The 27,676-nt window shown below is 43.0% G+C and overlaps 2 protein-coding genes across 2 annotated transcripts in view; one reads left to right on the top strand and one right to left on the bottom strand.

Moving 5' to 3' along the window:
• kcnh3 (potassium voltage-gated channel, subfamily H (eag-related), member 3) overlaps window positions 1-12,222 on the bottom strand; it is a 124,238-nt gene extending 112,016 nt beyond the window's left edge. The window contains exon 1 of the mRNA XM_030080581.1: window positions 12,053-12,222. Within this exon, the coding sequence (XP_029936441.1) occupies window positions 12,053-12,128 (76 nt within the window). The 5' untranslated portion in view covers window positions 12,129-12,222. The remainder of the gene's footprint in view (window positions 1-12,052) is intronic.
• Window positions 12,223-15,461: 3,239 nt separating this feature from the next.
• Window positions 15,462-27,647, top strand: idh1 (isocitrate dehydrogenase (NADP(+)) 1). Its single transcript, XM_030081036.1, has 9 exons — window positions 15,462-15,591; window positions 16,696-16,825; window positions 19,709-20,000; window positions 21,342-21,444; window positions 23,756-23,933; window positions 24,145-24,296; window positions 25,038-25,178; window positions 25,989-26,151; window positions 26,347-27,647. The coding sequence occupies exons 2-9, from the start codon at window positions 16,704-16,706 to the stop codon at window positions 26,438-26,440; spliced, it is 1,245 nt and encodes a 414-aa protein (XP_029936896.1). The 5' UTR covers window positions 15,462-15,591; window positions 16,696-16,703; the 3' UTR covers window positions 26,441-27,647.
• Window positions 27,648-27,676: the final 29 nt, after the last annotated feature.

Genomic DNA, 27,676 nt, shown 5'->3' with positions numbered 1-27,676 from the left:
GTGTGTGTGTGTGTTCATTTCCATCAAGGGACAGGACCAGGCCCTTAGGGACACTGAGCCCCATCTGGTGACTTCAGAGTCCTGTATATCTTATAGCTGTGACCAAACACAAACTTTGGCCTATGAAATGAACACGTGATGGCCAGTGAAGAAGCAAAACCTTGACAGGATCAGAGTTCATTTTCAGTCCGGACCTGGTTTCCGATAGGCTAAAACAAACGGCACGTCAAAATCACACTGAAGTGGTTGTAACGTTTTATCTGCAACTCCTTGCACACCTGCTGCGCGAATGCATGCTTCGTGTTCAAGTGCTCTTCAAAAACACAGGACTTGAGTTTAAATTCTAGCGGCGATGACAACGTTTCCAAAGATATCAAACACATCCCGCTGAATCACAGCTACTTGTGTCGGCTATAAAATGATGCACAGGATGCACAAAATGTCATCTTTCATTTGAAATAATGCTGCAGCCAAAAACAATGGCACTGAATATTTCACTCAATATAGGTGTGATCGCTTTGCTGAAGTGTTGCAACCAGCACATACAGAATATGTATGTGACACTGGCACGCAATATGGAAAAAAATGTTTCTAGGTTAGAGGCTACTTAAGGGGAAATTTAAATTTAAAGTTTTTATAGTATATTGAGCGCACCTTTCATCATCATTCTAACATTAAAGCACACTTGATTCACTTTTGGTCATGTTTGTGTATCTACGTTGCCCTTTAGCCAGGGAGCAATTTCCACCTTGGCAGCACAAACTGTGCAAAGCGCCTCCTTCCTACAAGACAGTTTAGCCGCAACGTGAAGGAAAGCCACACAGATTGTACACAGCCTTTAGCGGACAGTTCAAAGTAGCAAAGAAAACTATCTTGGTCTGCCTGCTCTAGCGCTGCAGCACTGCCTCGGAGATATATCCCCATATGGTTTTGTATATGACTGGAAATGAACTCATTACAGCATGGATGGAAGCCAGGGTTTACGGCTGCATGGCTGTATGTGTGTGTTAAGACTGCAGCGTGCCGGAGCGAGGGATTTTCTCACTGATGCCCGAATAAGCGGCATGCTGTTTGCTCTTCTCCATGAGTGGCAGGTCAGACTGATCAAGACAGTCAGGAGGAGTGAGCAGAAAATTTGTGCAAGTTTCATTGTCAGAATAATGACGGCAGGATTAAAACCCCTGGTTCCGAGTGTGTGTAGGTGTAATGAAGCTTTTTGGAGCTACTTATTGCACTTCAGTTAGATCCACGAAAATGTGCAAATCCAAGCTAACAAGGTGGTGTGAAAAACAAGGCTTTAGTAAACCTATTGTGTAGAGGTATAGTTCATTTTATCTGCTATTTTTGCCCTTTCCACGAGGGTGTTACTCAGACGCAGGTCCCATCTAATCTCCTACAGAGCTCTGAGACTCTAATAAAGCTCGGATTCAGCGGCTGTCCATTTGAACATATTACTCCAGACTTGACTAATACACCACTTGTCGCTTCGGCTTCATCACCTTCATTTACTACAGGCTCGCGCTGTCTTAACCCACACGCTCTTTTCCTTTTTTCCTTGTCTCTTGCGCACACGGTGACATCTTCACTAACCACCTGGTTTGAGGTCTATTTCTGTGCCTGTCCTTTCTTCCTATCTATCGCCCCATTTGCACCCGGCCGTGTGCCTCCCAGCCCGGCGACGACTGAAAAACGTCTTCAAGAGCCCTCAACAATGTGGAAAAGAAAGGCATGGAGGGCCAAAAATAAGTCAGAACAATTTAACACAAAATTAAATCATCCCCTGTGGAGAAAGGGTGAGAAAAGGCATCTTGACATTTTAACACCTGTGTTTCTGACTCATTTGAAGAGCCCCTCCACATCTGCACCTTGATCCTGTCTCAGCCTCGGTAGAAGATCTTTTCACTGACTGCAGAGGCACCATCCAATGTCATAACCTCTCTCCTTATTGGCCCTGGGTGAATATAACCATGACACAAAGGTGCTATTGGCAAACTGATTGAGCTGCTACACTGTGTAGCCTGTTTGGTTGAAAACGTGTTTTTATTTAGACGCGTTTTACAGGTTCACTTCAATCTGCGGCAATAAACGCTGAAAGGTTACGCAAGAATGACAACAAGAGGCAATTTTGAACCGACAAATGCCAAAGTTCATATAGAAATTCTGAGATATAGTGCTCATGAGGCCAGACAACAATACAGCTGTATATATAATGCGTGCAAAGAGTGAAGACATAAAAGTCTGTGTGTTTAACTCCCTCACCCACTGATTTTCGCTTAAATTTCACCGAAAGTAGTTTCAAAGTAAGAAAAAACAAAACAAAACATTTTTTTTTCCTCATATTGTCCAATATTGTCACATACATTTCGTGTACCTGCTGGTTGCAACGCTTCACTGAAGCTACATCACGCTCATATTGAATGGACTATTAAAACCCAAGATGCTGTTCTTTTATGGCTCCACCAGAACATCAAATAGAAAATATCTAGATGTTTTTTTTTCATCACTTTATACACACTCTCTGTAATTCAGCAGGATATATTTGGCATCTTTAGAAACCTTAGGATATCCATGGGAATACACAATATGAATAAAGCTCAGCTGTGCAGGGTGCGTTTGTTGTAATGAGGAACCCACAGGTGGGAGTCGCTGACAGTTGTAGACGTTTAAGTCTGGTATGATTTATCATTTGGCGCTATTATCTACCCTCTACCTCTTTTGCTTTTAAATATCTCCCACTCAACCTCTTACTTACAGCACTGTTGTGCTATTCTGGCTGTCACTTGCAGTTAGTATGTGAAAGTCTCCATATTGATTACCTTTAACAAGTTTTAAGCAGACAGTGATTGTAAATAATAAATGAGTGTTTGGGTAGCTATTGATCGTAGCTCAGTCATTGCCTTGAAAAATAAAGCCTGCTAGCCACTGCCCAAGGAACAGTGAGGGGGAAGACATGTGTGTGTGCGTGTGTGTGTGTGTGAGAGAGAGAGAGAGAGACAGAGACAGACAGAGAGAGAGAACATTGATAATTCTTAAACAGACATTAACCATCTGTTAAAGAATTAATTCAGCGAGGGAGTCGAGTTCTCTTGTCATTGATTATCAACTTCATAATCAGACTGCGGGCGCTGCTGCATAAGTGTAAAAGGAGACTTTTAAATTGAGAAATAATCAAGTGAGCTCTCAATAAAGCCTGCCATCGAGCCGTTATGAATGCGCTGAAGAGTTTGCCCTAATTGATGGTCTTATTAATTCTCCTCCCCAATCACATTTTGCATGAAAAATAAAGTGGGCCGCATATAATTCTGAGATATATGATACACAGTTCGTGCAATGCGGCACAGAGGGCTCAAGTGTGTGTGTGTGTGTGTGTGTGTGTTGCACATGTGTCTCTGCAGTGATGCAGTGATCCAGCAGCAAAATAGGGAGAAGAGAAGCACCTGCAGTCCTGTCAGGGGTCATCGACTTGAGATTTGAAGGAGTAAAACCAAACGTGGCTGTAGACATTTAGATGTTTCTTTGTTTTGTTTTTTTTTTTTCATTTCTGTAGAGCATTTTGTAAACCCCGCTTTATGAAGGAGCAATATAAATAAAGTTTATTATTTCTCCCTCTATCCCTCTATCCTTTTCCCCTCCCTGTAACAATTGATCTCAACTCGTACCCTAATTTGTCCTTCCCTCTCCTTCTCTTAGAGGAACAGTTCAACCAAAAAAAAAAATTTCCCACTTACTCCAAGTCCAATCTATCCTTACAGATTTCTGTGTGAACTGGCAACCCTGTCCATCCCAATACAGTGAGGCTGGATATGTATTTGTAGGTGCAGCTCAAACCGTCAAAAATGTACATGTGAAAAACTCAAAAGCAACATCTTGTTCCAAGGATAATGAAACAGTTTTGTTGGGAACTTTTTCCAGCCAAAGAACACCAGCAATCTCTGTCTGTCCACTTCTGATTTGTACCTGTTGTGTGCTCTTCAGCAGGAAATATTTCCCAGTGAGACTCTCTGTCTCTCTCTCTCTCTCTCTATTTCCAACAAGGAGAGATGGATCGAGGGCAACTGGACTTGTTTATAGATCACTTCTCTTCTAAGAAGCTTATTCAGTCCTCTCTCTCTCTTTTAAAAAATCACACAGAAACTGGATAGATTGAATCGATTTGTTTGTATTTTCGGCGAACTCCTCCTTTAAACCTTCCCACAGTGCCAGTCTTCGCATTACACATTTTCACTGCTTCATTTCTGCCAACTCTATGTGCATGACACGACCTCTGCACCCCGTTATCACTTCCTGTGCTCCTCCACCCCTCCCTACTACTCCACCCGTTCCTATTCATCCCTCTGTTCTTTTTGTCAACATACAGCCCCCCCCTCTTCCTTCTTTCTCTTGCTCTGGGTACCTATTCTTCAAGGCAGCTTCCTCCTCCCACTCTCTCTCTCCCTGTGCCTCTCTCTCTCTCTCTCTCTCTCTCTCTCTCTCTCTCTCTCTCTCTCTCTCTCTCTCTCTCTCTCCCGCCCTCTCCCTCGCTTTCTCTCTCTGTTGTCCAGTGGTGATAATGAGAGGCAGATTGTCTGTGACCTGCAGCTGTTGTTCTGCCCTGGGGAGCGCTGGGCTACAGTACAAACACAATCACACTCCATTAGCTCAGCACAAACTATCAGCTTTAATAGTACGCCGCACACACACACACACACACACACACACACACTCTTGGAATGATGGTGAAAAATCCCTTATGCATACTGACACCACGTTGTGTAATGCACGGCGTTATCGCGCTTTGGCTGCACGTCAACATAAAGCAGCGAGAAGCAAAAACCCTTTTATTTTTCTTATTGGAAAGATGCTCCGATTTTTGTATTTGACAGTGCAGAGAGGCGAAATTGGATTAAGTGCTATCGGTGCAACTTTATCTAAATAAGCAGCCGTGTCTTGCCACTCTCATTAAATATCACCTTCACATTCATACGCCGTTCATCTTCACCCCAAATGTTTTCCACGCACACAGAAAAAAACATTTTTGTGCTGGGCAATCCAGCCCTGTAATCATGTTTCAAACAGTATTTCACATTAATCTGCTGTCACTGACTGGGATATCTACCCAAAAAAACAGAGTGCATGTGTAAGGAGATATCCACCACTTGTCAGGTGAAAGCTGCTCTTTCAAAATGAATAGGAGCACAAAGTTAGAAAAATTTTAAACGTTCACATTTTACCTGCCACTCAGGTTTAGAGGGAGTTTGGTAGGAGAACGCAGACCTTCTGTTTTTCACCTTCCTACTCCCCAAAACAACATAGCTCCAACTAAAATATGAACCAACTACATCAAAGATTTTCACATAAAGAAGTCGTCGGGCCATTTTTTTTTTTTTTTTTTACTTTGACTGTTGAATTTTCCAAAAAAAAAAGCTGTTTGTATGAGGAGTAGACTTTCCCTTTGTCAAATGTTATTGCAGTGATCCTTTTGCGAACATAAACATGTCACTCCCAGCGCTACCAGACACCAGACAGCCACGATCTGTGATCTGTGATCTGTGATGCTGCAAAGCGGCACCTCCTAAGACTGCACCATTGATGATCTATGGGACAGTGACTCTGTGGACTGGTGCAATATTTGGTTGAGGGTTTTCCTTTTTTTTTTTTTTAATGCTCAACAGAGGTTTATTTCACAGCAGTGCTAACTGTTGTTGCACCAAATAATATATCCATATTGCTGGAACATTGTGGCCCTAGGTACTGTCGCTATGTTATTCATAGTCAATAAAACAGCTTCACAGAGCTGCTTAATAACATCACAGATTGCAATCTGGGCTCTATTTTTGTCTCCAGCTTTGGGGAAGGCTTGTTCACGTAGACAAATCTAGGCTCAGAAATGACGTGTGTCTGTTTTGGGGGAGTTTCTCTTTCTTTTTACCCAGAGTACATAATGTGATGAGTGCGGCTCGCTAACACCATATAAAGTCAGTGGGTGGCACAGCAGAGCCTAAGCCATTATCGCAGGCCTATCATTACCATCTGTCCCTCCCCGAGGAGAAGCCATCAAGGGCTTTGGGCAGCAAACACCTTGGGGAGGACATACACCTGAGACGGGACAATGCTTCAGCGCTAATCCATGCTGTCAAACATACACAGACTCAGAGATACACACGCACACATACACACACACACACACACACACACAAACACAAAACATTCACTGCCACTGGCTGTGACAGCCGTTTTCCCTGTTGCATAAAACCACTATGCACTCATTTTGTTGCTCACACGCATACACATACACACAAACACACACGCACATAAAAATGAAATGATATGTACAGTATTAAGGGAGGATAGTAACTGAAGGGGAAATATGAAAAACTGCACTGAAGGATGAGGGAAGGAGGAGGAGGAGGGTGAGAAGTAATTTTACAGTTATCTAAACCTCTGGAGAAAGCGAGGGAGACAGAGAGAGAGAGAGTGAGAGTGAGAGAGAGAGAGTGTGAGAGAGAGAGAGTGAGAGAGAGAGAGAGAGAGAGAGAGAGAGAGAGAGAGAGACAAAGAGAGAGAGAGAGCATACCTTACATCTCTGTGGAGTAGAGGTATAGACATTATGTGTTAAAAGATGGCAGGGCAGAAGGAGCTGGTGTAGTGCTCTCCATCTCCATCCCAACAACAGCTTAGGGACTTACTTTGTTTTCTTTTTTTTTTTTTTTTTTTTTTAGTGTGCCTTAAAAAAGCTAGCCCTCCACCAGTACAAGTAACACCTTTATTGATTCGATAATTAATTGCCTGTTGAGTGTGGGAACCTTTCCTAAATCCCTGACTTTGGTGAACAATTGGCAGTCTGGGGAGTGAATTCATTAAAAAGTTCACTTTCTCAGCAGGTATCATTATATTCTTTGCTATTCTGGATACTGGAAAACAGAAACACTGGAAAAGATTAACCCGGGAGAGACTGTCACCAGGATGAGGCAGAAATAGACAGAAAAAAAGGTGGTGATTCGTTCAAAAATACCATATACTATAACCATTTTCACTGTCTGAACCTCATCCAGAAATATGTCAAAAACACAGGTGATTTTATCCTTAAAAGTCTGCTTTTTTGACAGCAAAGGCCTTAAGATCTACTATCTCATAAATTCAACAGTGAGCCATAATGGGCTTTATTTTCACACCAGGAATCACTTTGGCGGAGCTTTATGAAATGGCCCTGTATCGTGTTGGAATAAATTTAAAGCACAAGAGGGGGAGAAGTTGCTATAGCAGCTGGTGGCAGCTGGTGGCAGCTCAGGCAGCGTGCTGCTCCAAGCAGGCCCATGTAATAAGCAGGGTTCAGGCTCTAACCTGATTAGGACGAAGCCAAGACCCACTCAATTAATAGGAGCGATTGACTCATCTAGGCCCACACTGCTGCTGCCTTTTCTGGGGAGCACACCGCCAAATCAGCATTGACTGAACTATGGATGAGGTGCATAATGACTCTTCAGATCCATTCCTCCCTCTCTTGTGCTCCCCAGTCTCCCTCACTCTCATTTCCTCATATTATCAAATCCATAATAATGATTTTAATAGGAACCCTGCAGGAACACACTGATTATGTTAATGATAATAAACAATATTCACATCACACGGGGGGCTCTATCATTTGTCAGAGGTGTTTGCATTTGTGCGTTTGTCTTTATTTTATTCTCTGCTGTTGTGAGACGTGTCGGCCACATTTATGGGTGGGGAGTGGGTTGGCAGGGGTTATAAATAATTACCCTTTCATCTCTCCAAGTGATGATTTTTTATTTGCGGTGATGCCTAACCACACAGTGTGGCAGCAATTTGGGACTTCATTTAAGGAAGGTGTGTGTAAGAGCACATAAGCACTGGTTTTTTACTTCTTATTTCTCTCTCTCTCTCTTTTTTTTTTTTTTTAGCACTTATCTACTTCATTCTGGGGTCAGAGCAATATTTTCAGCATCCAGTGTCAAAGAACTCCAGACCTTGTGCTTTCTACTGCTGGCAGCTTGTAATGTTGGAGATCTAGGAGTTGATTCTTATTCTACCTTTGCACTCGTGAGTTGCTTCAAAAAGGAATGTCAGCAAAATGTCTTGAGTGTAAAATGTGAAATCCTCGGTGTTAGAGCCTACTCATTCTAACAGTGAAGTGCCCCTGCTTTGACATTTGCAGAGGAGCCTTTTCAAGTGGTGGATCAGATAAAACTGTGTGCATTCACAGGATGCTGGTGTGTGTGTGTGTGTGTGTGTGTGTGTGTGGAAGGTTGGCGGTAGAAGCTCAGTGCAAGAGCAGAGGGCGAAGAGCTATCATAAGCTAGTGGCCGTCAGCAGTAGATGAACATGCAACGAGTGAATGTGTGTGTGTGTGTGTGTGTGTGTGTGTGTCTGTGTGTGTGTGTGTGTGTGTGAGACAGAGAAGAGGGCAGAGGTTGGGCTTCATCAAGCAGGATTTGATCTTTGGTTGCCGGTATTCTTCAGTAAGAAACAAAACTCTCTCTCACTCTGTTTCTCTCTCTCTCTCTCTCTCTCTCTCTCTCTCTCTCTCCCTCCCTCTCTCTCTCTCCAAACAAATCACACAGAAGCTATCTGGATGGATAGGTTTTATAATAATAACAGTGCACCACCCTGGAATCAGGGATCAATCAACCAGACAGGGAGCAGCCTCAAGAAGGGCTGTTCCTTTAAGAAAATTGACATCTACAAGATACCATTTTCATAAAGTGAACAGTGAAGGTTTGAATTCAAACACTGACCCTCTCAACCAGCCTCTAAGACAATATATATGCAAACAATACAAAAACAACCTCTCTTTACGACATAACAGGATTTATTAACTTTGGCAATATCAGTTAATAAATAGTAATGCTTAAATCAGCAAACATCTGTTATTCGACTGAACACAAGCAAATATCTACACCAAGCAATTGTGTGTGTGTGTGTGTGTGTGTGTGTGTGTGTGAGTGAGGGGGAGGTGTGAGAGAGAGGAAGAGGGGAAGAAGGCTGGCGGACATAATCGACGGGGGAGTTGTCCATCACACGAGGGAGTGGTGAGGGGAGACGACCATTAGATTTGAACAGAGACGATGGCTGATGGTTCCTGCTGGCTTAACACGTGTTTATGAACATGGAATAAGCCACCAAAGTGTCCGTTCACCAAATGTGCACGTGGTTAGCAAAAGGGAATGAGACGGAGGACAGAAAAGGAGATCCTAGCAGCCGTGGGGAGACGCAGTGTTTGCCCTCCATCACCCAGAGACACGGTGGACGGGCCGTGCTCCGCTCTGCCGCTGTGCCGCTGAGCCTTAAATGGATAAAACGCAGTTTACCGGCTTCACCCACGGTGGCAAACTAACGCTAACAACCACAAAACACAAATTAGACAGCAACACAGACTCGCGGTCCTTTACATTCAAAGCAACAAAGACAAAGGTTAAAAGTACACACTTCAGTAAATTAACTCTGCTCAGACTTAAGCCTTGCACCAGGTGTTAAGTGGGAACATTCCTCTTTTTTTGGTATTTTGAGTGAACTGTTCCTTTAAATCCGCTCATAGTGACACTCTGTTCTTAAAAAAAAAAAAAAAAAAAAAAACCTGTTTTGTCTGATAGTTGCAAAATTTGAAACCAGGACTTCTTACACTAAACTTGCAGCCTAAGAGCCACAGAAGTACCCAAAATGCAATGCATGCTTGGCTGCATGACACACACACACACACACACACACACACACACACACACACACACACACACACACACACACACAGCAGTGTGTAGCAGCAACACAGAGGAGAGACTGGAGAGCAACCAGGCATGGTTTTGACAGAGATAAGTGGCTTTTGAGAGTAATGATGATTGTGCTCTTATTCATGCCATAAGAAATGTCTCTCGCACACAAACACATGTATATACACACACACACACACACCGTTGTGCACCCAGACACCCATGCAGTCTCTAAATGTGTTCTTACAGACAGAACAGAGCTGACCCCCGCCTCGACTCTCACTCTGCTTTAATGAGGAGCTTTGGAGGACGGGCGCCTTCTGCCTGGGACTAATGTCGCATCATTTCACCACACAAAGCTGCATTTGTTTGTCACAGCCACAACCGTAATGGCTTTGTATTTAGCTAGCCTGAATTTCCCTTTTCAAACAACAAAAAAAACGCACACACTCTCCAACCCCACCATCCTACACACACACTCCCACACTTCCCCCCCTCTTCTCCTCCTCCTTTGACAAGCCGAAAGGCCACGATGAATTCTTGACATCCACGCGAGTTAATTACAATGACTGCACCTCTGCTGCTGGAGATGTGTAATTAGCAGCAGCTCAGAAAATGGAAGGCCTGTGTTTTAGCTGCTAAAGAGAAAAATAGCACGGATCAGGCCATCTCTTTACATGATGAGGGCTAATCCCCACGAAACGAAGTGGATCATTTCCATTCTACTATTCAGTGGGTGTGTATGTGTGTGTGATGTGTGTAGGAAGTGGGAGCAATGATGGGTGAGTGCATGTGTGTGTGCATGCATGCAAGTGAGGGAGTGTGTGAGTTGTTTTTATGAATATTGCAGGCTATGGGCCCTTTATGATTACAGTGTTTGGGAGCTGGATCATATCTATGTTACACTGCTCAACCAGCTCCCATGGTGCAGTCGAACAATGTGAGCAAAGAATAAAGACAACTGCAGCTTCATACAGCACTGCACATTTGTTTGATTGTTTTTTAAGAATCTTCCCAGGGAGATACTCTGTAGTCTTAGTGGGAGCAAATATTGGAAATGAGTGCAGAAGCTTAAACCTCATGCAGCGGGCATATTAATTACCCTAGACCATCTCATCTTGTTCAAGACTTTCGAAGTAACAGTCCTTGATACGGGCATGGAGCAACTGTTGTAATTACTGTGGCTTTAATAAGTCATCCTCATTCAATCTCATGAGGAGAGGAGAGGATTTGGAGGATGGGACGCCTGAGTGAGATTTGGATCTGCCTCTCAGCATCTTGCAGCAGCGTCAGATTGTCCTTTCTATCATTCTGTCACGCATAAATGGCTTAGGGAAAATACTTCGCCCCGCTCGCAGACTCACACCAACTCACATCGCATGGGCTAATAAACGCAGAAGGAGAAAGGAACGACCCAAACGCGATATAGGCGGGCGCTGCATCTCTCACCCGCCCACATCCTCAGCATGGGCCCCAACACACACGCGGGCTGCTCATCGCATCTGTTCACAAGACATCCTTGCCAAAAACTGTCTGTACATCCCACCTCCCCCTCTCGACTATTAGCTAAACGCTTTTGTTGAAATAGCCTGCGTGTTATAAGAGAGATCGGACTAGAATAGCAAGTTAATTAACATGCTTATCAGGCATGAAAGTGGAGTGTGGAGTGCGCACAGACGCTCGGAGAAAGTGGTGAAATGCGACGTTTCTGCAGAGCCTGTCTGATTAAAGCGGGAACGGGAGCCTCTGCACGTGCGCCAAACCAGACACAATAGTGAGTGACCACAATGGTGCGCAATGGAAACGAGCGTGTGCGCCCCTTTGTCAGAACAGATGACCTTAATTGAATAATATCTGTGTGCATCCCAATGGGGGAAAAAGACATCTGCAGTCATCAGAAATGCGTGTTTGTTGTTTGTCTTTGCTCCACAATCTTGCAGCGCACCTCGGCTGCGCATGGTGACCACATAACAACGAAACATGGGAAGGTGCAGACAAACCACATTCTGGCATTATATAGAGCACGTCAGTGGATATATCTGATAGATCTTCAAAAAAAAACAATGTTAACACCAAACTTTAAAAGTAAACCCCGTGGAACAATTCCTGTAATTCCCATATTGTGACAGTCGGGATCAGTTGTTTTTATAGCAACATTTTCTTACTTTTTAGTGTTTTCCCCCAGCGTTATAGGGGACATAGATTTTAGCTGCTTTTTTATCTGTGTTGTATCATTCAAAATGTAAGCTTGTAGAGAAACCACTCGATGGGGATCATCAGTGAATTAAAAAGGTCTAATTATCTGCTGGTAGAGGGGAAAAAACGCAAAGAGCATGCAGTTTGTGACTTACGGGTGCCATCAAAGCGGGTGGCGATGGTATCCAGGAAGGTGTTCTGCGGGGCCAGCAGCCCTCTCATCACCGGCATCCTGCTCCGGGTCGACTGGGTCCTCCTGCCTCTGCGCCCCGGGGCAGCGCTGGACTCCTGTTCAGACCCGAAACCGGTCAGGAACCGAGAGGTGCCCGGTGCGCATCCCAGCCCCTGGAGAAGCGCACCGATCCGAGATACGCGCGGTGGCTCCACTTTGGCACCACTGGGGTTGTGACCATAATCCCCTCAGTAGAGACCGGGCATGACTCGTGGGACGCACCGGTGGGATCACCTGTGCACCTTCCCACCAATGGAAAAAAAAAATCTTCTCAAGAATGAAGTTGTGGTTTCAATGCCAATGTGTGTTTATTTCTTATAACAGGAGTTGTGGTGAGACAGAGGTGAGGATGGATGGATGGACTGGAAGTTTTGGTGCTGATGGTGCGCGGCGTGAGCGCTATAGACGCTGCAACCGTAAGCTCCTCCTCACCTCTCTCTCTCTCTCTCTCTCTCTCTCTCTCTCTCTCTCTCTCTCTCTCTCTCTCTCTCTCTCTCGCTCTCTCCCTCTCTCTCTCTCGTTGCCTGGTTATCTTGGTTACTACTGAAAGCAGATGTCGAGTCACATGACACCTTGGGGGACCCTCTTCCAAAGCTTTGGTCCTGTTGCTGGGATGTCTTTTTTTTTATTTTATTTTATTATTTATTTATTTATTTTTTGTAAGGCGGTGTGGAGACAATGCACTGGCCTGTCTGCACCTCAGGAAAAATAAAACACAGGCCGTTCCAGAGAGGATTCCTGGATGATTTGGGTTTGAATGAGGTGAGGAAAGGTGTTGTTTGAATAAAGATATCAATAAATAAATAAACAAACAAACTGGCCCTAGTAAACAAGAATATTACTCAAAAACACACACAACGACAGCTATGCTTACAATAATACTGAGATGCTTGCAGTGTGGTACTGACCACTTTACTGAACATGTAGCAAATATCATTTCAGAGTGATATTTGTACAGGACTATTAAGCGTATAGCATCACTATTGTTGTTGCTGATATTTTTCTCGCATGAGGACCCTAAAAGCTTATACCTTATTTGCTGTGCCTTTATGAAATGACAGCCTGCTGTGTCTGGATACATGGCCAATAAGGTTTTCCTAGCGAGACAAAACAATAAAAGCCATCGCCTTATTTCTTTGGTACACGCTGTGACTAAATGGCTTCTGAAAAAAAAAAAAAAAGAAAAAAGGAAGAAAAAACCCCATCGCTTCATGACCTTATTGCTGAGTGTGGCTGTTGCTGGCTGCGGCTCTGTGATCAAATTTGTTCTGCCACCCAACAAATAAAGCGCACGGCAGCTCTTGTAAAACTTCATGGCCGTGGAACAATGACCTGAGGACATTTTGGTCACAGGCGGGGACCTAAAGAGCCAGCGCAACATACGGGCTATGATTGGTCTAATAATTTTATATATGTGTCACACACACACACATCACATCACTTAACCCCAGTGGAGCCGCAGTGGTTATCACACTCCCCACAGATTTTAACAAAACCACCCACAAGCCTATTCGTAGATGGGATGGGACGTCCGATATCAAACGTGGGGCTTGTTCGGGTCCTGGACATTGAAAAGAGCGGAAAGCCTTGTTCCAAAGGTGCCACCTCCGAGATGTACAGCTCACTTGCTTCACACACCAGCCCGCTGCTCTCATGGCTCCAGCTGGAGAGAGTGAAGCGCTGCTGAGTCCGTCATTATATGGCCACGTCGCAGAGGGATGTTCTGCCACCTTCTGGTTACACCGCAACTTAAAGGCTGCAACATATTGCCCCAAGTGAAAAAAAAAAAAAAAAGATTAAGAATAACAACAACAGCTTTATTTCTATATCCCTTTTCAAAACAGAAATTGCAGCACATACATAAAATAGAGTTAATGAAAGTCATTGGGAAAAAGACAAAGTTAGTCAGGGGCAATTACAAATATGAATGTGAAAACAATACAATGCATAAAACAAACAGACAAAAGATAAATAAATAACCTGGTTAAAAAAAAAAAAAAAAAAAAAAAAAAAAAAAAAAACATCGGATTCAAGAATTAACAGCAGATTTCATACAAATGTGTTTTGAGGAGTGAGGTAAAATGGCCACTCCAAAGTCTCTAACAGCAAATGCCCAGTCAGTGCAGACCTATGCAATATTAATGTAGAACCGTGCAATATTCTTGGTGTGTATGTTTTGGTGCGCATGGGTCTGTGTGATAGGCCTACTGCATGTTAACTGTAGTTTGCACAGGTATATGGATTTATTGTTTATTGTGCACAACGTTTGTTTCCATCATTCTCTATATTTACAGAGGTTATATTAGAGAAGATGCTGGAGGAAAGACCTATTGTAATCCTGTGTAAGCTGCAAAAAAGGCTAGTATGTTTTTGTTTGTTTGTTTGTTTCTTATTCAGGGTGGCGAAGACTACATGGAAAAACTATCAGTCCCCATAGGAGATAATATCGGTCAGCTGATACCACAGGTGAAAAACAGGCTCTCATGGATCAAGTTACGCCGGTTTTACGCTACTGTCATTGCAGGAGACTGACAAATTTATTTGCATGCCTGAGACAATTTGTCATTTATTCTATTATACATTTATGTTGCATTTTTTTTTTATATATAAGATATTGTAAAAATAGTACAATTTGAGAAACATTTTCATACACTGGATCATGCATTGCATTACAAATAAGTTGTAAGCTCAGTTTCTAAAAAGTAGATTTAATGATTGTACCATAACTTTGTGCTGTTAAGACATGAGTCCCTGTCCGGAACACCCCTTCCCCTTGATTTTTAACTCCCCCTACAGGACAGATGACGTACATGGATTATGTGGACACACTGCACAACACATTGCTCCAGCATTGCTTGAATTATGGGTTTTTCAACTTTAAGTGCAAATTTGAAATGCACCAACACAGAGTCTGGGACGATTTGAAGGTCATTATTGCATAAAAAAGTCCCCCCTCAAAAAAGCAAACAAAAAAAACTGTGCCAAAGCTTATATCGCTGCTGACACAATCAGTCTGGTGTTAGAGCAGCGCCATCTGACAGTAATGGAATAAAACGATGTTAAGGCTGTTTTTTTATTATTATTTTGCTGGGGAAGCCTTGAAACTTCCCTCACAGAGGAAACCTGAATTACATGATGTGCACCGTGCACTTTCACCGAAAACAACGCCGAACAGCGGAACATCACTTGGTCCAATCGTCGCAGCGCTTTTCGTAAATCCCGCCCACCGAAGCCACGCCCTACATGGTGTGGGCTTAGCCGATTGGCAGTGGGGCTCTTTCCTCTTCTCTGATTGGTTAAGGTGTTGTCAGTGAGCTTGGTCCTGGTTTTGTGGAAGCCGGTTACCTCCAGGAGCCTGAATCGCCCTCAGCAGCCCGGATAACCTGGTCAGTGCAGTCCAGGACTTCATTCCGCCCTCTCATCCTGTACCCGATAGTGTTGTGGACCAGCGAACAAACCAAGGTAGGCGTTTCAATTTTTAAAATATTATACACATTGCAGTTTTGCAGAGCGAAATAGTGGCGACGCATAACAGCCTATTTGACCCTGGTGCTATTTGACAGCCCCCTCCCATTGTCCTGCTAAACCGGCGGGGTTAGCCAAGTCTTAAAGTCAGGCTGCAAACCTCAGAGGAAAATTACAAGTCTTTTCTCTGAGTCGGAAAAAAATAAGGGACAAAGTATGCAACGTTGTCACTTGTTCATTGTGGTGCAGCCTATGTAGGACGGCCCGGCCCCTAGCTGCATATTCAGGCCTTCGTCCTCTCTAGGGCTTCCTCCTGTGTTTCTTGGTTAGCACTGTTATTTGAAAATGTATCTAAGCCGTCGTTACGTGCAGCTGCAGGGTTTACCTTCCTTCCGGAGGCCAGACTGACTGGTTTTTGGCTTTTCTGCCTCAGTAGCTAGTGCCCTCCCTATCATGGATGATCAGCCTGCCGCCTCAGACTTATGTAACTTTTGCGCACAGTGCTCCAAAGATTGATATAAAGCAGCAAGTTGTAATGTTTCCATAATCTTGGCTTAACTATTAAAGTTAAGGCGACCACGGATTCCTCTGCATGTATGAGCTCCTGTCATCATGGCCGTTCAAATGCATCAATGAACTTATTTGTAATTTCCAAATTTAAAGTAGAGGCTACCGAGAGGACTACGAATGAAGTAGGTGTTGGCACTGCAGCCGTGGCTTTGCTTATCCATGTGAGGATAATGGGGCTCGCTTTGACAGACTTTGACTTTGAAGGGGATTAAGGAGTTAATCGGGTTGAGTGAATGAAAAGCTGAGTCACTGCTCTGGTAACTAGTCGGTGATGTTTTGAATAAAGTCCATTCACACTGTGGTCTTGCGTAACGTGGCACCTGATCGCAGTGTCACTTATCTGAATGATCACCCGTGAGAGTATGCGGCCACTGCATTTGGCATGTTCTCCCATTGGCCCACATCTTTTTGCACATTGATTTCTTTTTTGATTATTATTCTGCTGCTTTTCTTCATTTCTTTCTGTTCATGCATGTGTGTCTGTCTGTGTGTATCTCTGTATCTCTTGTATCTCTGTGTGTCCACCACTAGGCTCCAAGATGGCTCAGAAGATAAAGGCAGGCTCTGTGGTGGAGATGCAGGGAGATGAAATGACCCGGGTCATCTGGGAGCTCATTAAGGAGAAACTCATCTTCCCCTACCTGGAGCTGGACCTGCACAGGTGATGACGCCTCGCTATGGAGACCACACGGTGTAGATCAGCTTTGTGTCGCACCCCATGACACACGCACAGGCCCTCAGGTGTCATTGAAATGTTTTGTCTGGCGATCAAAGTCATACTCACAGAACTAGAAGAGCAATAACCTGTAGATTGTGCTTCCCAGTTTTGCATTATGCAATTACAGTGTTGATTTCCTTCCGCGTACATGAAGGGGTGGTGTGGTGTGGCAATCACAGCTCAGTAGGGGTGAGTAGGTGATAGTTAATTTAAAAAAAAAAAAAGAAAAACAACAACATGCAGCTCCTTAGGGTGCCACAGTTGCTCAATGTGTGTACTACATACTATTGATGCTACTTAGCTCTCTGCACTGTCTTTCCTTTCTCTCTCCAATATGCATGTCCAACAAAAAAGCAGATATGTCAAAAAAAAAAAAAAAAAAAAAAAAAAACACAATGGTAAACACCCTTCTTCCTGCTGCGCTGGAATTTCTAGTTTGATCTGTTTCTACTGGTTTCTTCCGACAGGCAAAATGCCAATTTGTGTTTAACTGAAAGGTTGCCTGGGTTTCTCTAATATGCGCATTGGGAGTGTTACTGCGGTACTGTGCTGACCCCACAAAGCCTTGACCCTGACAAAAGGTCTCCTATGAGGGTCTTTTTTTATCTCAGTAATAGAGCAATGGATACAGTGTGTAGTTGCACAATAGACTGTGACAGTGTGACCACTTACCTCATGAGACAAGAAGGGCGCTAACAGAAAAGATGACGCACTGTTGACCACATTAGCTGGAGAAAAATGTTGTGATTGCAAAGAAATTGTACAGTTACAGACATTACTTTTATGAGTATTATCTGACTTATTTAAGATATTACACTATTTTCAAATCTAAAACAGCATACCGTTCAATCCAGCCACTTGTACTGAGCCTTATTCATCACACCACACATTTCTACCAGATAAAGGCCCTGTTCTCTGCTTCTCTTAAAAAAGATGGGACTCACTGATATGTGCAGTCCCAAGTGTGTACTCAGTCCAGACAAACTGAGTACACACTTGGGATTCATGCTTCCTTATCAAGACAGATAGGACAGTAATTAAATAATTTTGCACTTAACAAACTGCCTGGTTGTGACCATTTAATACAGGAGCCTCATAGAGCTGTGCTACATGGACTGTTTTAATTAGCAACAGTTTTTGGTTGTTGCTCTACATGAGCACACCTGTCCTTATAGTGTTACAGGGTCATAGATGTTTCCAGTTTTCCATTGTTGTTTCTTGCATCACGTTGTAAAAGTCAATCATTCACTCTGCAACAGGACTTGGTGGCACAGATTTAATGCTATATGATGTAATAATTAATCAGTAAGCAATCGTTTAGAACAACATTGACACAAATCAGGCCACTGGAAAATAATGTGTAACCCTTTGTTGTCCAAAGTGTTTCATGATACTTGATTAAGGCTAGTTAAAGCCAACTTAAAATCTGAAAATCACAACAAATTCAACAGCAGTTGCAGACATAATAAGAGCAAGCCAAAGTCTTAGGGACATTTTTCCTAACAGACCACAGGTTAGAGTTCATGACGGTTTATGGCTATAGTGTTTTTCAGCCCAAGGAATGCATGAGCTTACTTGATGGGGCATGTGAGGTGAAAGGACACAGTTCCTCACAGTTGAGCACACACACACACACACACACACACACACACACACACACAGGAAGTTCATTTTTTGCAATGGTGCTGCTTGTTCAGTTTTCCATATTTACACCCTTCACAACTGAATTTGACATGTTCCTAGTGCCAATCATTGAGGTTTAGTGGTGTATATCCAATTATAGTTTTGTCCACTATTGTTGAGCCTCATATTGTTGTGGTTTGGTATTGGCTTACGGGGGAGGGGACAAAGAAAGTAGGTGAAAGGTTGTAGCTGCTTTTCCACAATGCCTACTTAATGTTTGCATTAGAAAGCATACACCGCCAAAGGGAAAATGATGATGACATCAAGTGTGTGCTCGTATTCCGGTATTGTGTATATTCCTCCGTTCAACGGCCTGTCGTGAGGCTATGAAGTTCATCAAGCGTGACAAAGTGTGAGGTGTAAAGCAGCCTTTCCAATTGCTTCATAAATGGTCTTGGCAGAGGGCCAGCAGACGTTGCACAATTGATTCCTTGTTTTCTTTTGTCTTAGTGCTGTTGCCAGTTTTTTAGAAATCTCCTCTGTGTTTTAAGCAACAGACAAGAAAAGGAACTGCTGCAGGAGTGCGAGTGTGATAGTGGCGATGCCTAGGGAGTAGGAGGTTAATGGCTGTTCTTGATGTGAATACTGTGTCTAGTCTTCCAAGAACGACTGTGGATCCTTAGTTGAGCCCTGTGAGGCCCCATCAGTTATTTGTAGCATCGCTCAAGCGCTTGGCAAGTGCTGGAAGCGAGCTCCCACTCTCTTCTCTGCTCAATAATGCCATTTAACTCCTTTGACGTAGAACAGTTGTTTTTCACATCAGGCATTGTGGTTAAATATTTGCATTTGCCTAGATTCTAGAGTACTACAACAGACATAAGGTTAAGCTTTATTGGTTTGTTTGTTAATGCTGCAGGGAAGCAGTGAAGTAATGTGTACTGAAGTGCGTATAATCGTCACTGCTCCTCTTGGAACAGACTGCCTTTGTTTGCGAGGTGCCATGCCTCTTCTGCTGTGTTTGCAAGGGCTCTCCTTGTTTCTCTGGCTTTTTCCTCTCTCTCTGTACATCTCTCTTCCCCTCACTTGCGTACTCCGTCTGATCTCCTACACACAAGACACACAAATGCACACATTTACTCGATTACATTTCGAGTAAACTCTCATTCGCTCACGTTCCACCTCCCGTGTCTCCGTCTCCTCCAGCTATGACCTGGGCATGGAGAACCGCGACGCCACCGACGACCGCGTGACAGTGGAGGCGGCAGAGGCTGTCCAGCGCTACAGCGTGGGCATCAAGTGTGCCACCATCACGCCAGACGAGAAGCGCGTCGAGGAGTTCAAACTGAAGCAGATGTGGCGCTCGCCCAACGGGACCATCCGTAACATCCTGGGCGGCACGGTGTTCAGGGAGGCCATCATCTGTAAGAACATCCCCCGACTTGTGCCTGGCTGGACCAAGCCCATCATCATCGGCAGGCACGCCCACGGGGACCAGGTACAATGCAAGTGATCGGTTCATAAGGGCTCAGTAGTAGGGCGAAATATGAGAAATGATAGCGAGACATTTGAACCAGGCATCAGGTTTACATTTCAAAATGAAATAACCCAGATTATCAGAATCAGAATCAGAATCAGAATCACTTTTTATTGTCATTTTCCCCATGTACCTACATACATCAGGAGCCTGAAATGTCGTTTCTCCTCAATCACTTGCAGTGTAAGACAACACATAGAGCCCATTCAATAAACAAAAAACAAAACAAAAAAAAACAAACAAACCCCCCCCCCGAGGACATAACATAGACAACCATTTAAAAAGAGCCCCACTGTGACATGCAGTTCATATCTATATATCTGTATATCCATATACATCCATATATATCCATATATATGTATATATACATATACACATACACACACAGATACATATATATACACATACATACATATACATGCCTACACATACATACACACACATACATAAGATAAAAAAAAAAAAAAAAAAAAAAAAAAAAATTACCAACACAACACAGCCTATGGATAAAGTGCCATGGTGCAAACCACAGAAAACCACACAAAACTACAGAAAAGTGGCTAAAATGACAGAACAAATCTCTTATAAACATTTTCCATGTGCAGGGAAAGTTAAAGCATCTTCCTACTTATCTCACAGAACCACAACAGCTACTGAGGCACCATGAGAGGGCAAGGCTAGAGTCAAACACCATCCCCAGTCTCCAGTAATCCTCTGTCTACAACAAACTGACCACCAGCTGGCCATCGTGTCATGTCAGAGCACAATAGGCTGCAGTTAGCTCAAGCATAATTGTGTTGTCGAGAGGGAGAGACTCGCTGACTGATTATATTTCATAAGCTGCCCTTTGGACCACAATGTGGACACACTGACGGCCACAGCCCAGGAAGAGTTGCAGCAACATCACAAAGCTAAATCATAGGCTACCCTGTGGCACTGAGCCCAAGTCAATAGTCCTCAACTCCGAGGAGAGTGAAGCAGGTGAAAGTTCGTTTGAGTGCTGGTTACGTAATGTCACAGAAATTGCTGACATTGCACTTTCTGTGTCCTGCTGACGTACTTATTGACTTATTGTTTCCTCTATTATTTGACGGTATAAATGATGATTTGATACTTTTGCCTCGGTTGGCTCTCTTTGTCATTGTCATTTGAGCTCTGATTTTTTTTTTCTTTTTATCAAATACCATCTTTAAAGGCAGTTTTCATGTTGTGAATAGCAGCTCTAAGCAAGAGGTTGTACGGTACAGCCTTGTTTTCTCTTATTATTAACTTACCAATAATTTCTCTGTGTTGTCCCTAAAGTACAAGGCCACGGATTTTGTGGTACCCGGGCCGGGGAAAGTGGAGATGACATACACGCCCACAAATGGGGAGCCAGTCAAGTTTGTCGTTCATGAGTTTGAGGGTAAGTACAGTCACTTCTTTGTCAAATCAACCCTTCACTGAGAGACAGCAGAATGGGCCGTGTTTGATATCAACCGTTTGGCTCCTGCTTTTACTGTCATAGTTACTAATTTCTCAGGTGTGCAAATGTAGACACACCAGCCTCAAAGAGTAAATATCTTTCTTTAAACATCACAATCTGGATGGTGTGCCATGTGTAATAGCATGTCAGTCAATAAAGCTAAACTAGACTGGCACCACAGAAAAGCTTTTACAACCCCATTATTCTAAGTGTTTATATTGTAAATGGGACAGTATGAGATATGGACTATCGTCTTATCTCTACCAAACTATTTACTCGCTATGGTTTCATCACTCTTGAAGCCAAACATTCAGCCAGTTGAAACAGAACTGAAACGGTTGAGTAATGACAATTGGCTCCAGGGATGTTTCTGTGCAATTTTCAGGGTTCGTACGGGTGCTTGAAAACCTTGAAAATGCTTGTATTTTAATGTTATGTTTTCAAGGTTTGAAAAATGCTTGAATTTTGGGTAACGCGCTTGTAAATGCTTGAATGCTTGAAATTGTTACCATATTTCTGGTCTGACTAAATGGACCACTTATTAAATGGAGAGAAATAAAATAAGTCGGATTAAAAATGACGCCTTCACAGCTCACGCTCTGATGGGTTTCACAAGAGCTGGATTGATTGTCATGTGTCACGCCCCCAACAAGAGGGCAGTGCAGCAGCATGCGACCAACGTGCCGGGAGGTTGCCGTTTTAATGAACGTTGGCTGGGTAATGAAAAGTAGAAACAGTGGATAAAACATGGACCAAATCCACGTGTAGCATGCTGCAAAATATGCAAAAAGAAGCTTCAACTTTTCGCTATGGGAGAGTCAGCACTCTCGAGTCATGAAAAGTAAGTCACAGAGATGACTAGCCCTACATGTGTGATTTGTTGGCTAACCAGTGGTGTAGTCTACGTGATACGCAGGTATACGGCGTATACCCACTAGAAAAGGTCCCGCATTTCCGTATAACCACTTAAAAATGCGCAAAGATACGTATCAGCATGTTTTTTTGACATAACGTTCACTTTCCCGTTCATAAAGTCGCCTTCTCTGTGTTACGAAGCGGCTCTTTTTGACCATTTTTCGGGGGACACTACAGCTGGAGCTAACGTTAACATTTCAGAAAGGGAGCCTGTGTGTGTGCGTGTGTGTGCGTGCGTGCGCGTGCGTGCGTGTGTGTGTGCGTGCGTGTGCGTGCGTGTGCGCGTATACCCACTAGAATAAACTAGACTACACCACTGTGGCTAACCATTAGCTGCATGCTAGACCTAAATGTAGAAGCACTATGTGATGTGTCTGAATGGCAGTGTCAATTAGTGACAATTATTAAGGGCTAAGTTAAGAACAAAGCCTGCGTTTCTCAACAGTAAACTGCAGGAACTTCCCACAACTTAGAATTGAAGCACAGCTGATGTTGGCCCATAAGATGATAGACATAAGAGTAGACACCGCTTGGCTACTGGAGCGCAAGACGTATACCAAAGCAGCAAGCTCTCTCTGTCTCTCTCTCTCTCTCTCTATTTTTATGCTATCTATGAACCATATTGATACAGTATATTAATAATATATATGAATTATATTGACATATTTATTATTATTATTATTATTATATAATATTCTTAGATGGTTTTCTTGTTCATTTAATGTAATCTATTTTTTTAATCTTATTTTACTTATGCAATTGTTATGTCAATTTTGAATTTTCCCTTAGGGGGATCTACCTATACCCTACATCTACTGTATAAGGAGAGGGCAGACTAAATACTTCTAGCTGTTTTGAAGCTGTTTGAAGCTGTTTTCTTTTTTCCTTCTGTTTTTTTTTCTGTTTTTTTCTGATTTTTAATACTGCATACCTGTATTTCCTGTATGCAGTATTAAAAAAAAAAACCAGAAGGATATATATATACCGGATTTCTCCTTTAATGAAAACCTGAAAAAATTGACCTTGAAAGTCCTTGAAAAGTGCTTGAATTTGACCATGAAAAAAGTGTACGAACCCTGAATTTTAGCGTTGTTTGTTTAGCGTTTGGTTGTCTGACTTTGAGAATGACATTTGTCTATACTTTATTTTCATACATAGTGCATACTAAAATATTAAAACATATATATAGTGCATTTTAAAAGAAGGAGTGTATCTACACATTTCATGAGGATGTATCCACAAGTAAACCTGTGCACACACTACACTCAGCACTCTTGTACTTCTGTATGAGCTGTTGTTGCAAACTTGGTGTATGTATGTAAATGTGTGTGACCAGGCACGGGTGGTGTGGCCCTGGGAATGTACAACACAGACAAGTCCATCAGGGACTTTGCCCACAGCTCCTTCCAGATGGGTCTGACCAAAGGGTGGCCTCTTTACCTCAGCACCAAAAACACCATCCTCAAGAAGTATGACGGTCGCTTCAAAGACATCTTCCAGGAGATCTACGAGAAGTAAGTGCTTTGAAACACGTGCAGATACCTTGCACACACTCCGGAGATATCCCACAATCACACTTTTGCTGGCTCTCTACCTCTCTGTTTATTTTAAACACAAACCCTCACACCATGGTCTTGTAATGTGGGGTGACAGTAACATGTGGTGTAAGATCAACACTTTTGTATGTGGCTGAATGTTTGTCCTCCCCCTCCCTTTTTATCTCAGGGAGTACCGTGCCCAGTATGAGGCCAAGGGAATCTGGTATGAGCACCGCCTGATTGATGACATGGTGGCTCAGGCCATGAAGTCTGAGGGCGGCTTCATCTGGGCCTGCAAGAACTATGACGGAGACGTTCAGTCTGACTCTGTGGCCCAAGGTGGGTGAAGACCACATATTTCCATCTACTAGCTATGGATTGTTTACAATGTTTTGTTTTATTTATTTTTTTTATAAATATTTTATAACAAAGAATTAAAAACCTTTCTTGTTAGAGGAAAGACATCAAGTAAAAAGATGCAGGTTCTCTTAAAGAAAAAGGGTTTGAGATCATCAGCAAGGAAGGAGATAAACTTCAGGCAGTCTTGCATCAGACAGGAATATTTAAATTTGTAAAAAAGCCTTTAGGCTTCACCAGGGTACCCTGATGAGTTTTTTTTTTTTTTTTTTTTTTAAATGTATGAGCCAGCCACATTTGAATAAAGGGCTTTTACATATTTAAATAATCCTGAATGCAGGAGTGCCTTAAGTTTATCTCCTTCCTTGTTAAAAAAAACTTTCTTATAAGGCTTATTCTCTCTAAATTAAGTGAAAGGTTACTTTTTGCAATCATATCCTACATTTTTTAGTCAGTGGTCCTACACCAACAACTTAAATTTAGTACAAGTGTTTTTTCTAGATGGGTATGAACTATGAAGAGTGCAATATAAAAAAAAAATAGATGATAGTAGATAGACAAATAGACAATAGATGTAACACATGCTATTGTTATGTTAAATATTTTTGTATAACAGAAGAGCTATGTAAAGAAAAGGGGCTTTTAGCAACTTTCCTCATAATTTGATCCCTAAAACTTGTGTTGTTAATGTGTTGGCTAAATGTTTGTGCGACTCTGCTGCAGGCTACGGCTCCCTGGGTATGATGACCAGCGTGCTGATCTGTCCTGACGGGCGGACGGTGGAGTCGGAGGCCGCCCACGGCACGGTGACACGCCACTACCGACAGCACCAGCAGGGCAAGGAAACCTCCACCAATCCTATAGGTAAAATACCAACTCGTTAACTTCTCCACACTAAAGGGGAATCTAGACGGAGCCTGTTTGACCGGTTTTTATGTGTGCTAGGACCAAAATACTCTTACTCTAACAAAACGACAATAGTGACTTTAGGGAAGATGAATTTGATGACACACTCGGCACCTTTTCACATTACTGCCATCTTAAGTTCGTTTCAGGGATTGCACTTTCCAATGTGAAGTTGGAGACATTATAGCTGAAGCTGGTGCAGACTGAGTGAATACCAAAGTCAGTACTGCTGTGATGCTTGTGTCTAGTTCATAGCCACTTTCACACATGCACTGATTGAATTCCTGAAATTATCTAGACATTACCCAGAAGAGCTGTATGTGAGAACGCTGGACCGGACGTTAAATGACCCTTACCCAGCAAGGTCCCAAGTATAAAGTCCATGTAATGTCTGATTGAGCCCATGTCTACATAGAGTAGGTCATTGTCTGGGGAATTCACAGCGAGCGAGTGGGCGCTCTACTCAAGCGCCACTCCTCGCCTAAAGTATTTCCAGTAGATGAGACACAGACAGTCTCCTCTCCCGCAACTCCAATGAATGTCCAGACCTGATTTTTCTAACCATTGTCCAGAGTTCAAATAAGAAAACAGCTTTAGTTACACTGATGAAAGATTGTCGATTCAATGTAAGGGTCTAATACTCAAGGCTTCCTCCCAAGAGATAGAAGGTTCAATAAATCTTCAATTTGTATCCCATGCATGCTTCTTGTGTATGGATTCATCAGTTCACTAATGCCTGTTATTAAAATGTGTGTGCATGTGCCACAGCCTCCATCTTTGCATGGACACGGGGTCTGCTCCACCGGGCCAAGCTGGACAACAATAAAGAGCTGCTTACATTTGCTAAAGCGCTGGAGGCCGTCTGCATCGAGACCATCGAGGCCGGCTACATGACCAAGGACCTGGCTATCTGCATCAAAGGCCTGCCCAAGTTAGTGACCTCCATAAAGGAACACTTCACCCAAAAGCTCTGTGTTTTGTATCATGTAGTCACCCCGAGTAGTCTAGTCTACCAAACAGAGAGCTTTTGTGTGAAGTATTCAGTTAATCAAAGCCTCATAGTCTAGATCTATCTGACATTCTGTGTAATTCAAAGTTTAACCTCGTTGCTCTCCTGTGTTTCCAGTGTGACACGTGCAGACTACTTGAACACCTTTGAGTTCCTGGATAAACTGGCAGAGAACCTGAAGGTTAAGCTGGCCAATCAGCCCAAGCTGTGAGCTCTCCTCCCAGCCTCTGCAGTTTAAACACGGACACACACACACACACACACACACACACGGTCACATATACACACGCAAAAACACATACTCACGCACACAGAGACATCTGTATACCTACTGCAGTAATGGGCCCCAACTGGAGCAGGGGTGAGTGTGCCCAGGACTCCAGGAGATCTCTGGACTGAAATGAAGTCATTCCCAAAAGGGGGTCTGTGAAAAAAGCAGGGTGCCTTTGTCCAGAGGAAAGAGGACCGGAGGCTTTTTATCCAAACAGGCCACACCCCCTCCTGATGTATTACTCAACTTTAATACGCAAGAAGCCATACTTGTGATGGTAAAAAGGTACAATTTAAATGCTCAGCAATCTCCAGGTTCAGCACTGGGCAGATGACATGATGAGCCTTGTTTACCTTAATTGCACTAGGTCCCCTGAGGCGAGTGTGGTTTGTTTGTTGTCAGTAGGCTGTTTGTTGGTGATCAGTGCTTGACGGGGGACTCTCCTGCCAGAATTTGTCTGAGGGTGCCTCTTCACCCTCGTTGCCTTACTCGTTTTGTGTCAAAGTCATAAATCGGTTCTGTACATCACCTACACCTTGTAATTCATCGTTAAGAAATGAGTCACTGGAATTGCACACAGCTGTTTCGTGTGATAACAATACCTCAAGCATTCAAGAGACAAAAGTCTAGTTTTAGTGCCATTGTGCAAACTAAAAGCTCTAACACTAAGGGCCTGTTTATCACTGCTGAGACCTCAAAGCATGGTAGCAGAATGGCCATGCTAGATTAAGATTAACGTTTTGTCTATGACTGACAAATTTGTTACTCAGTAACTTAGTACTAACTGAGATGCAGCCAAAATGACATGAAAAATTTGGACAGAAATCTTATGGTTGTTCATTGCATTCAGTGAGTATTATGGCTCCTCTATGTAACACAGTTATTGAACTTATTATGACGCATTATAATTACAATAAGATCTTTTTTAAATTTTGTGTCCTTGTGTTGCTCACTACTCACAGCTGGTAAAGGGGTCAGTGTTGTGGATTTGTCCTGTCTGTGTGTGTATTGGTAACCAGTATGCCAACAAAGCATTATCAGAAGAAAACATGCATCTTTATCAGTTTGTTCCATGTGTTGGTTTGTTTTCAACAGTGTGCTTGTTAAGTCTTAATGTGATCATCTACTCAATAAATGAGTTTTTCAAGAAATACAGTGTCACTCTTTGAATGATTT

The sequence above is a fragment of the Myripristis murdjan genome, chromosome 21, assembly GCF_902150065.1.
Source record: "Myripristis murdjan chromosome 21, fMyrMur1.1, whole genome shotgun sequence".
Taxonomy (NCBI): domain Eukaryota; kingdom Metazoa; phylum Chordata; class Actinopteri; order Holocentriformes; family Holocentridae; genus Myripristis; species Myripristis murdjan.
The sequence above is the reverse complement of the archived record's forward strand: the minus strand, read 5'-3'. Positions and strand labels throughout refer to the sequence as shown.